The following is an 11,274-nucleotide window of genomic DNA, read 5'->3' as shown; positions in this document are numbered from 1 at the left end:
CTGAAGACCAGCAAGACCTTACTTTGGAGTTTAGAGCATTTTTTTTTTTAAAGATTTATTTATTTATTATATATAAGTACACTGTAGCTGTCTTCAGATACACCAGAAGAGGGCATCAGATCTCTTTACAGATGGTTGTGAGCCACCATGTGGTTGCTGGGAATTGAACTCATGACCTCTGGAAGAGCAGTCGGGTGCTCTTAACCGCTGAGCCATCTCTCCAGCCCGAGCATTTTTTTTATGTTCTACAAACATTTTGTAAATACCTTTTGCCCTGTACACAATTCTGGAATGCAATAGAAGACAACGTCCCAGCTTTTACAGCTTACTTTCTAGGAAGGAAAAAAGAATAAAGAATAAGTAAGTCAGCTGCTCAATGGTGGTGCGAGCCTTTAATCCCAACCCTGGGGAGGCAAAGGCAGGCGGAGCTCCGTGAGTTTGAAGCCAGCCTGATCTACAGAGCGAGTTCTAGGACAACCGGGGCAACACAGAGACACTGTGTCTCGAGAAAACAAAACAAAATGTCCAAAGCAAGCAAACAGAAACTAGTCAATAGAAGGTCGGGGCAGAGATGTGGAGATGAGATTCCTTTCAAGAGGATTTTGGGAATATCTCTACACTTTTAGTTGTATAACGAAACAATTTAGATATACAGCTCAGATCTGGAGAGATGATGGCTCAGAAAACCTGAGTTCAATTCCTAGATCCCACATCAGGCAGTTCCCAACTCCTCTAACTCTAACTCTAGGGAGTTGCTAGCCCTCTGGCCTCTGTAGGCACCTGCACTCGTGTGCATGGACATGAACAATGACACAGACACGGATATGGATATGGACAGACAGACAGGCAGACAGGCAGGTAGACAGACAGACAAACGGTTTAAAGTCTCAAGGGAAGTGTACCCTAAGCTGGGGAAGCCGGAAGTTCAAGGGCTCTGGGGCAGTCAGGAGCTGGAGGTGACAAGGGTGGAGATGGGTAGGGCTGAAGGGCGATGATTAAAAAACCAGGAGTGAATAAGAGGTCAAGTAAATAAAGGGAGGCAGTTAAACTAAAAGATATGATCTGATTTCCAATTATAGAAAACCTTCTGGGCAGAACTCTTGTGCAGAATAAAGTTCCCTAGTTGAGAGTGGATGGGGTTGTAGTGGAGAATGAATGGGGGTTTGTAGTAATGGTGGGAACAAAGTGTTCAGAGGACATGAGTTTCAAATGCACTATCTGCTGCTTGGTGTAAGGGAGGGGGGAGAAGCTATCTTCTAGGTTTGAGGGCCAAACAGCTTCATGGTCATAGCCCCATTTGGATTGTAGAACCTGATTAAATGGAAAAAGATTTATGTGCCACATATTGCTTAACTCACTCATAATACTTAATAGCTATCTTTTATTAACAGATTGGAAGTCATAGGACAAGGGTGGGTAGCTACTCGATCAGTCTCCTTGTATGCTAATACTGTTGGTAATAGTTGTTATATTCCTGTGAGGGTTCCCCCCCCCTCTCTCTGGAAGTTTTCATGTATCCCAAGAGACAAACTCACTGTGTAGCCAAGGATGTCCTTGAGCTCCCGATTTTCCTGCCTTCACTTCCCAAGTGCTGGGGTTATAGGTATGCACCACGGTACCCACAGTATGCAGCGTTGGGGAGCAAACACAGCACTTCAGATCACTAGACAAGCACTGTGCCAGCCGATCTATATCCCAAACATTCCCTGCACCCTCAGTCTGTTTGCTGCTCACCCACCCACCCCACGTTGGCTTTAGAGACTCATTTAACTATGGGAAATTTACCTTTCTAGTGCACTCCTGTGGGGGTCCCTGGTATTTAGATACCCCCATTCAATTCCATCTCTCCTAAGAAGTGTTTCCTGTTTCCCTGGATGTCTCTCATGCAATAGCATGCCGTCCTTCAGCTACCGGCTTCATGTCACTTCACCCAGTGAACTCCAAGATCTCTGAGAACAAAGTCTGGCCTGACTTCCTGCTTGGTCAGAACCAGAGCACCTGTGTTCCTGGGTAATGGGACTGCTGAACTGAGTTCCACTCAAGCTGGTCCCGGGGTGGCAGCCTAAAGTGAAACACTAAACTCAGAGTTTACCCGCAGGACAATACTTCCTCTAGGCCACTGATCTGAAGTTCTTTGTTTAAGGCAGTGTTGTGTGTGTGTGTGTGTGTGTGTGTGTGTGTGTGTGTGTGTGTGTGTGTGTGTAATACACATTGCATGAAATGCTCGAAGAATTAACTAAAAAATATATTTTTAAATATAAAAGAAGTTACCAGCAATAGATTTTCAAACAGCATTTGGGGGTGTGGTGGGTTCTGTTTACAAAACAAAGATTTTCAAAAGGTTAACATCAACTGTTTCCCTTTCCACAATCTAAGCTTGTGTTGTTTTCTCACCACTCAATCACTACCCAAGAACAGGGTAGAAATTCAATGTCTGTAACAGCTGAGAACGATATGAAAAAATCCTGACTATATAAGCAGACAAGCTATTTAAACTTCAGTGGTCATACAAAAATTAATAAACATTTATGCAGCTCTAAATATGACTTTAAAATCATCCAGCACGTTAACCTTTTCAAAATATAAATTCTTTCTTCTCAGAGATCATCGCCCCATAGTTTGCTTCTGAGGTTCCTTCTTTAGCTGAGCGGGGGTGGGGGAGTGGGGGGGCTTCCGGAAAAGTTTGCTGACTCAGCAACTTATCCCCCACCGCCGCCACCACCACCACTTTGCATGGAAAATAAAACAGAATTCCACTTTTCTTCATAATTGTCTCATTTCTGCTTGAAGAATGCTAAGGTCTCTCTTGTCTTCAGGTGGCTTTTCACGAACTCAGTTAATTTCCTGAACCCATCATCCAGCCCTTCTCCAGTGACGGCACAGCAGGGTTGCACATACCAGTTCCGGTCGCTGCACAGCTTCTTCACCTTGAACATCCTGGTGATGTCTTCGGCGCTCAGAGCTCCCGGCAAGTCTTGTTTGTTCGCTAAGATGACGACCGGAGTGTTTTTGATGTGTTCGTTCTTCAAAATGTGCTTGAACTCTTTGCGAGAGTCCTCCAGTCGCTTTTGGCCTTCGGAGCAGTCCACCACGTACACCAGCCCGTGCGCGTTCTCACAGTAGCAGTCCCAGACGGTTCGCATCTTCTCCTGCCCTCCAATATCCCACACCGTGAGGGCAAGACCGCTCTGCAGCTGGACCATTTCCACGTTGAAGCCAATGGTTGGGATGGTTGCAAGCGTCTCAGCAAACTTTAACCTGTAAAGCAGAGTAGATTTCCCAGCTGAGTCAAGTCCCAGCAGAAGAATGTGGGCTTGCTTGTCTTTAGGGTTTTTAGAACTCAGCAGACCCATTTTAGGCTTTTTTCTTCTTTAAAGACCTTTTCTTTTGGCCCGAGACAATGTGTCCTTCCCAGGTCTTGCATGAAAATGTTTAGGAGAAAAAAAAAAAGAGTATTAAAGTGCTACAGTTGTAGCAGGTGCCTGTCTTCGTTTATATTGTAGCTTATCGACTTGATTATAAGCAAACAGTGTTTTATTTGCAGTCCCAGCCAATCCTGAAGAATCTGTGGGAGTAACCAGCAGGTATCGCAGTGGCTCAAAGGGGACATTCTTTGTGAGTGAGTAGGATTAGGAGTGGCCCGGTGCTGCAGCCTTATTTCTTCTCTCAGGTCCAACAGTTTGGAGGAAATCAAAGACTAAAGCCTGGAAGGAACCCCACTGCAGAATGAACACAACCTTTTGTTGTAACCAACTTTAAGTGAACTTTTTGTAGATCTATCTCACCCAGCTGTTAATAAGTGTCAGGGTTGCCGAAACGCTTGGAGAGTTTATCTCCCTCGTGGTATCTGAGTGCTTCCCTGTTACCAGATTACTCACTAGAAACTTTGAGCTCTTCCTGGTTACCGTAACTTTAGTCTCCGAAGCAGAGCATCACTTCTGAACCTTCAGGGCAGGGAACTTAAACCACTTTCAAGACCAAATTTCCCCATGGAAATTTTTTACACAAACACTTCAATAAAACAGACCTTTCAAGGACGGGGAAACTGAGTACACACTGGAGTCGATCTCCTCTCCTTCCCAACGCATCATGATAAAAGGAACAAAGTCATCAGAGAGTCCATCAGAGGGTGAGATTTTGACAAATATTCTAGAAAACAGAAAATAGGCCTACTTGGGATAGAACTGAGGCTGGGGGCGGGGGAGGGGTGCACTGGATTGGGAAGAGCAGAAAATAAATATGTTCTTAAAACAAGAAGCAGGTAATATAAAAAGGAACTCAGAAAACAAAGACAAACTCCTGAGAACGTATTTCTAAAAGTAGATATTTTAAAGCCAGGTACTTATGCACGCCTTTAATGCTAGCACTCAGGAGGCAAAGGCAGGCAGATCTCTCTAAGTTCAAGGATAGCCTGGTCTACACAGCAAGTTCCAAGACAACCAGAGCTACACAGAGAAACCTTGGGGGGAGGGATGAAGTAGATATTTTAAAAGCTCAATGATACATTAAAGGCAAACACTAAAGGAATGCATCAGAAGGCAGAGAATGAGAAAAAAGAAGAGTCCCCTGAGTCACCTCTCAACGACAGAGTCTTATTCCTCAGAAGACAGAAATCATGCCAGCAGAACACTGAAGAGCAATTTTAATCCAGCAACATGGCTGTCTGGCAAAGGTTCACATCCAAAGACCTTCTAGGTCTATGTGACTCAGCTAGGATGCAGACACACTCTGGGTTATGGTATGATCTGGCTGAAATATAGACATGCCCTTAATACACGTCTTAAATCCCTAAGAATGAAGATAAGATTAGTTGGTAGAGGGAAGCAGCCATGTTTGAAGTGACATCTAGTTGAGGGGCAGACAAAGTGACGAATGAGAGAAAGATTTGACAGAATGAGTCAGAGATAGGATATGTCCAACTCACAAGAGAACAGACGGCAAAGGGAGGCAACTTAGGAGCAGAGCAGGGAAAGAAGGGGTGGTGTGGTGAGGGGTGGGGGGCAGTTTTATAGGGACAGGTGGCAAAGAGAACAAGGCAGAGAAAGAGGAGCCAGAAGATTAGAAGTCATTGCCAAAGTGAGTTTGAAGCCAAGCAGACCAATCCAATGAGAAGCCTAGAGAAGCCAGACTGAGTCAGTCAGCTTAGAAAATTAGGTTGTATGGAGGCTAGAAGCTTCCAGGCCTAGGCCTAGAGATGGTTAGAACAGAGAAAGAAATGCTCTTGGCTCAGCCTGAGCCGTGTAGTGTATTCGAACAGCTTGGGTAAGGCTCTCATCCCATCCCTCCATCTAAGGAAATAAAAGCGACATTTACAGAACACTATCAAATAAAAAATATGGAAGTGTTCCCTGGTGCTAACGGATGCACTCTCAGGCTGGGATGCTCAGTGGGTAAAGGCACTTGTTGCACAAACATCAGTGGCCTGAGCATGACCTCTAAACCCATGGACAGGTGGAGGGAGACACCCAACTCCACAGAGTTTCTGTCTGATGTCCACAAGTGCATGAGGGTGTGTGTGTGTGTGTGTGTGTGTGTGTGTGTGTGTGCGCGTGCGTGTGTGAGTGTGCATGTGTGTGTGTGTGCCCGAAACATAATTTTTTAAAAATATTTTAAAATGAAGAACTGAAGTCTAGATGGAAAGGCCACCTTCAATGTTTAACGATGTGATTTTTATGAAAGAACTTGGGGCAAATGGCATACATGTTTTATTCTTACTGAAAATTTAAAAAGAAGTTTTCAGGCAGACTACTCTATGCACACACAAAAAAAATACACAGTCAAAGAAATCAGGATCTGAAGAGGTGACCCCACGTTTAAGAACAATTGCTGCTCTTGCAAAGGAATGGGGTTTTGTTCCCATCACTTCCTTCAGTTCACAACCACATATAACGTCACCTCGAGAGTGTCTGGTGTCTTTTGGCCTCCCCCAGCACCCATACGGTGACATGTACATTCACAAAAGTTAAAATAAAAAATTACACACGAGTGGTTTTGCAGTTTAGATTTTAACCAGCTCCCTACGCCTCAGCAGTAAAAGACATTCACACTGTCCCACTGGCCGGTCAGCGGATGGATGTGTAGGCAGATGTGTTATTGATAGACAGGTTGCCTGCTCTGTGAACCATGCTTTGGTAGGTGCCAACCAACAAAGACAAGTTAGATCAGCCTTTAAATGACTTTCATTGAGGAGAAGATGAAAGATATGCAAACAATGAAAGCAACATAAACGGGAAAATGATACATTCCATAAGAATAGTTAAACTTAAGTGTCAGGATCTTCCAGGATTGTTTCAGGGTGGAGAGCAACAGGGAATTGTGTGAATCTCAAATTTGGATAAACACCGGATAGAGATGGGAAAACCGCATGCATATCAGGTTGTTGATGTTTTTCTATAAACCTGTAAGTGTCACACGGAAACCAGCTAAATCTAACTTCTCAGACATGAAGGGACACATAGTAAGATTCATGAAAGGAAGGATAAGTAAACACGTAAGTAAGCTTAACTATTGGGTCAGTTGATTGTGAGCTGTTCATTTCAAAGCACCGTGCATTGACTGGGTCTGGGGAGATGTCTCAGTGGGGAGATGTCTTGGTGTGCAAGCATGAGGGTCTGAATTCAGTTCCTCTGACAGAAAGGCCAAGTACATGTGCATGTCTGTAACTCCATCCCTTGGGGAAACTGGGTGCGGGGCTCACGGGCCTTCCAGTCTATCTAACATAGTAATCTTCACACTCAGTGAGAGATTATCTTGAAAAATAATCCAGCAAGCGATAAAGGGAGATACCCAAAATCAATCTCTGGTCTGTGTGTGCACATGTGCGCTCTCTCTCTCTGTCTCTCTCTCTGTCTCTCTCTGTCTCTGTCTCTCTGTCTCTCTGTCTGTCTGTCTGTCTGTCTCTCTCTCTCTCTCTCTCTCTCACACACACACACACACACACACACACACACACACACACACACAAAACCATTGGTTATCAATGATAAATTTCTTGAGGGCAGTGGTAGAACTGTGGTTATGAAATAAGACACCCTTGTTCCAAGAACATAGGCGATAAGAATAATAGCACCAATTGAGCCAACAGACAGGCCACAGATATGCATCTATGTAAGGGGGAGGAGTTTGGGTAAATATGGCCACAGTTTGCAGCTGTCGGGGTAAGGTGAGTAGTATTGGATTCTTTGTACTGTTGTTGAAGGCTTTATTTTTCCCTCCAACTTCCTCCTAGGCTTGACAATTTTCAGCCTTACTGTAAGGAGCTGAATTGGACTGAGCTGATCAAATCAGGCTGCATTCACAGACATAATCCAAGTTTCAGAAGTGAGTGGACTTCTTTCAAAGGGGAACTTGGAGACACTGAATGCCACTTAAGGCCTCTCTGCTCCATATTTTGAAAAAAACTGAGCATAACAGAAAGTTAAACATCTACTTTATATTAAACTTACTGATGTGATCTTCTGTAGTCCACTGTTGGGGCTAGGACACCGTTTGTTTATCTAGGCCACAATGACTGTAAAAGTATCTTTTATTCGCCAGATGTACTTGTCATCTTGTGTGCTTACTGTTGAATAAGCTCACCCTTTCTACTTCTTTCTAAACTTTGGCTGGCTGATTCAACTCAGCTGTTCTCGCTCAAACTCCTCTCCAAACTGACTGATTTCAATCTGGCTTCTCTCAGCTTCTGGTGAAATTGTTCCTCTAGCTCCTTCTCATTCTCTGGCTTCAGCTGCCTCTGCTGACCTGTACTAAACTGTGCGAACTCATGAATGAACTCAACTCCACAGGCTGCCCTCATTGCCCGGACTCCTGACTGACTCTCTCCCTAGAGTGTTCCTATAGAGTAAGAGTTGGGTACATCCTATATCTGACTCATTCCATCAAATCTTTGATTCACCACTTTATCTACCCCTCAATTAGAGATTACTTTCCAACATGGATGCTTCCTTCTACAAACTAATTTTATCTCAATGTTGTATACTAAGGGTGTGTCTGCCTTCCAGTCAGAGAGATCAAAGGTGTGGTGGGTCTGCATTCTAGTTGGATCACACAGACCTAGGTCTTGGCCTCTCTGTAGCCTGTCGCTGGATTAAAAATCTTCTACAGTTAAGGCTGCTATGTCCATTCCTTTATACTCGTTTACTTCAAAGCACAATTCCCTTTTTTAGTGTAATTAAAGAAAAAGTGGTAAGTTGGGTGAATATCACAGTTTAATGAACACATGGCTTTCTCTTCTACACAAGGGAATAGAACAATTTCTGTTTATTGTTTACAAATGTTTTAACATCTTTTGATTCTCTTTCGAAACACATAGGAATTCTCTTGTTCCAGATAAACCCAAGGGAAAGCAAGCAATTTGGTTATTTGCAAGTTGTTTTTAGATTATGCAAATGAGTGAGTGAGTCACTGGCCCACTTTGTGCTGTCAGAAAGTCTGGGTACCCATGAGGTGACTGAGCGGGTAAGGGCATTTCTGTCTTCAGGCTGTGTAATCCAAACAGTAAGACAAATAACCAACTCTTGAAAGTTGGGATAACTAGACCTCTAGACACACACACAATGTAAACACACAAGTAAGTTTTAAAAAGTATTTTTAAATGTTTTGTTAAATGCAGGTATAAAAAAAAACCAAACTTTTAAAAGTTGTTCTTAGGGGCTGGGGATTTAGCTCAGTGGTAGAGCGCTTACCTAGGAAGCGCAAGGCCCTGGGTTCGGTCCTCAGCTCCGAAAAAAAAGAACCAAAAAAAAAAAAAAAAAGTTGTTCTTACCTTGGAGAGGAGAAACAAAAGGTCCTAAGCTAGAAGATCAGTTGGTACTATACATACTGGTGGGCTAACCAAATCAAAGAGAGACTCACTTCTTGGAAGAAAATGGCCACTTCCCCTTTATTTTCCCCCCCACAAATAAAGAATGTATATCTACATATATTAGCTCTTACAGACTTAGAACACTGCCTGGTCTTTTTTTTTTTCTTTTTTGAAAAATGTCTTATAGAAAGATATGATCCTCCTGAGAACAACTCAGTAAATCCTCACAGTTAAAAATACCCATGACCCTTTGGTCTCTGTTCCATCCCTACATTTCTTTTAGACAGAACAAATTTTGGGTCAAAAGGTGAGTTGGTGTCGTTATCCCTCCACTGGAGTTCCTGCCTGGCTACAGGAGGTGGCCTCTTCAGGTTCTATGACCCCACTGTTAGGCATCCTCCACTAAGACGGCCCACATTGACTCTTGGGAGCCTCCCTCATCCCAGGTCTCTGGGACTTCCTAGAGATTCTCCCCTCCTTCCTATCCCCACCCACCATGTCAGTGTCTCAAATTAGCACCAAAGACCTTGGTCTGGGCAGCTGCCTGGGACCAAGTAGATGTCCAAAGACTGTGCAGAACTGGCCTTGACTCTCACTGGCTGAGCCACTCTAGAGAGCTGGTCCCACCTCTTACCAGCTGTAGTAAAAGCTCAGCTTAGTGGCGGAGATAAGGGAGAGCTGACTATATCAGGCCCAGGCCCAGATCCGGGGCTTTGAGTTAGCCCATGCCAAAATCTACCTCATCTATGAACTGTTGGGGCATAAGAAGGGACCAATCTTGCTGATCCAAAGCTGCAGGATCTCTGTGACACAGGGCAACAGGATAATCAAGAGGAGTCCTGGGGGAGGATGCAATATTGATGGTGTAACAACAGCAGCAGCAGCAGCACAGTGGATAGGAATCATTTTGAAGATAACTAAAAATGGCCCTGGTTTTTAGCCTTTTCCAATCGAGGAGCCATGTGGTGATCGCCCTGAGCATTTCCTTCTTGAGGAATATGTCCCTTTGCTCTGGCTCTCCCTCTAGCACCGGATGTTTCACCCACCCTTCTTCCAATAAAGTTAAAATGGACAGGAGGAAAATACAAACACAAGAGAGGCAGCCTGGAGTCTATGGTTGAACAGAAGAGAGCCCATCATGCCCCTTACCATGATGAAAATGAAGGATTTATTTAAGAACAGTGACTCAGGCACCTCTGAGTTCAGCTTCACTGGGAAAACAAAACAACAACCAAAAAAAAAAAAAAAACCCAAAAACAAAAACAAAAGCGTGGCTGGTTCAGGTCTCCATTGCTTTAGTGCTGTTCATCTCTATAATATTAGTTAACTCTGTGGCACGCACTAGCTAACTGCTGTTTGCCAAGTAGGAGAAAGCCCGCCCTTTAAGAGGTAACAGAAGGTAGGACCATTGTTTTTTTTTTTTTTTTAACTTTTGTATGATTTCTTTTTTCTTTTTTATTAACTTGAGTATTTCTTATTTACAATTCGAGTGTTATTCCCTTTCCTGGTTTCCAGGCCAACATCCCCCCCTAACCCCTCCCCCTCCCCTTCTTTATGGGTGTTCCCCTCCCCATCCTCCCCCCATTGCCGCCCTCCCCCCAACAATCACGTTCACTGGGGGTTCAGTCTTAGCAGGACCCAGGGCTTCCCCTCCCACTGGTGCTCTTACTAGGATATTCATTGCTATCTATGAGGTCAGAGTCCAGGGTCAGTCCATGTATACTCTTTAGGTAGTGGCTTAGTCCCTGGAAGCTCTGGTTGCTTGGCATTGTTGTTCATATGGGGTCTCGAGCCCCTTCAAGCTCTTCCAGTTCTTTCTCTGATTCCTTCAACGGGGATCCTGTTCTCAGTTCAGTGGTTTGCTGCTGGCATTCACCTCTGTATTTGCTATATTCTGGCTGTGTCTCTCAAGAGAGATCTACATCCGGCTCCTGTCTGCCTGCACTTCTTTGCTTCATCCATTTTGTCTAATTGGGTGGCTGTATATGTATGGGCCACATGTGGGGCAGGCTCTGAATGGGTGTTCCTTCTGCGTCTGTTTTAATCTTTGCCTCTCTATTCCCTGCCAAGGGTATTCTTGTTCCCCTTTTAAAGAAGGAGTGAAGCATTCACATTTTGATCATCCGTCTTGCGTTTCATGTGTTCTAGGCATCTAGGGTAATTCAAACATTTGGGCTAATAGCCACTTATCAATGAGTGCATACCATGTGTGTTTCTCTGTGACTGGGTTACCTCACTCAGGATGATATTTTCCAGTTCCATCCATTTGCCTATGAATTTCATAAAGTCATTGTTTTTTATAGCTGAGTAGTATTTCATTGTGTAGATGTACCACATTTTCTGTATCCATTCCTCTGTTGAAGGGCATCTGGGTTCTTTCCAGTTTCTGGCTATTATAAATAAGGCTGCTATGAACATAGTGGAGCATGTGTCTTTTTTATATGTTGAGGCATCTTTTGGGTATATGCCCA

General features: G+C 43.9%; 1 protein-coding gene across 1 annotated transcript; it reads right to left on the bottom strand.

Moving 5' to 3' along the window:
* Window positions 1–2,227: 2,227 nt before the first annotated feature.
* Window positions 2,228–3,467, bottom strand: Arl14 (ADP-ribosylation factor like GTPase 14). Its single transcript, NM_001399763.1, has one exon. It carries the CDS (start codon window positions 3,351–3,353, stop codon window positions 2,775–2,777), a length of 579 nt encoding a protein of 192 aa, NP_001386692.1. The 5' UTR covers window positions 3,354–3,467; the 3' UTR covers window positions 2,228–2,774.
* Window positions 3,468–11,274: the final 7,807 nt, after the last annotated feature.

Source organism: Rattus norvegicus, chromosome 2 (genome assembly GCF_036323735.1).
Source record: "Rattus norvegicus strain BN/NHsdMcwi chromosome 2, GRCr8, whole genome shotgun sequence".
Taxonomy (NCBI): Eukaryota; Metazoa; Chordata; class Mammalia; order Rodentia; family Muridae; genus Rattus; species Rattus norvegicus.
The sequence above is the reverse complement of the archived record's forward strand: the minus strand, read 5'-3'. Positions and strand labels throughout refer to the sequence as shown.

Excerpts from the sequence above, each read along its gene's own strand:
- Arl14 (NM_001399763.1), bottom strand. The coding sequence starts at position 3,353 with ATGGGTCTGCTGAGTTCTAAAAACCCTAAAGACAAGCAAGCCCACATT.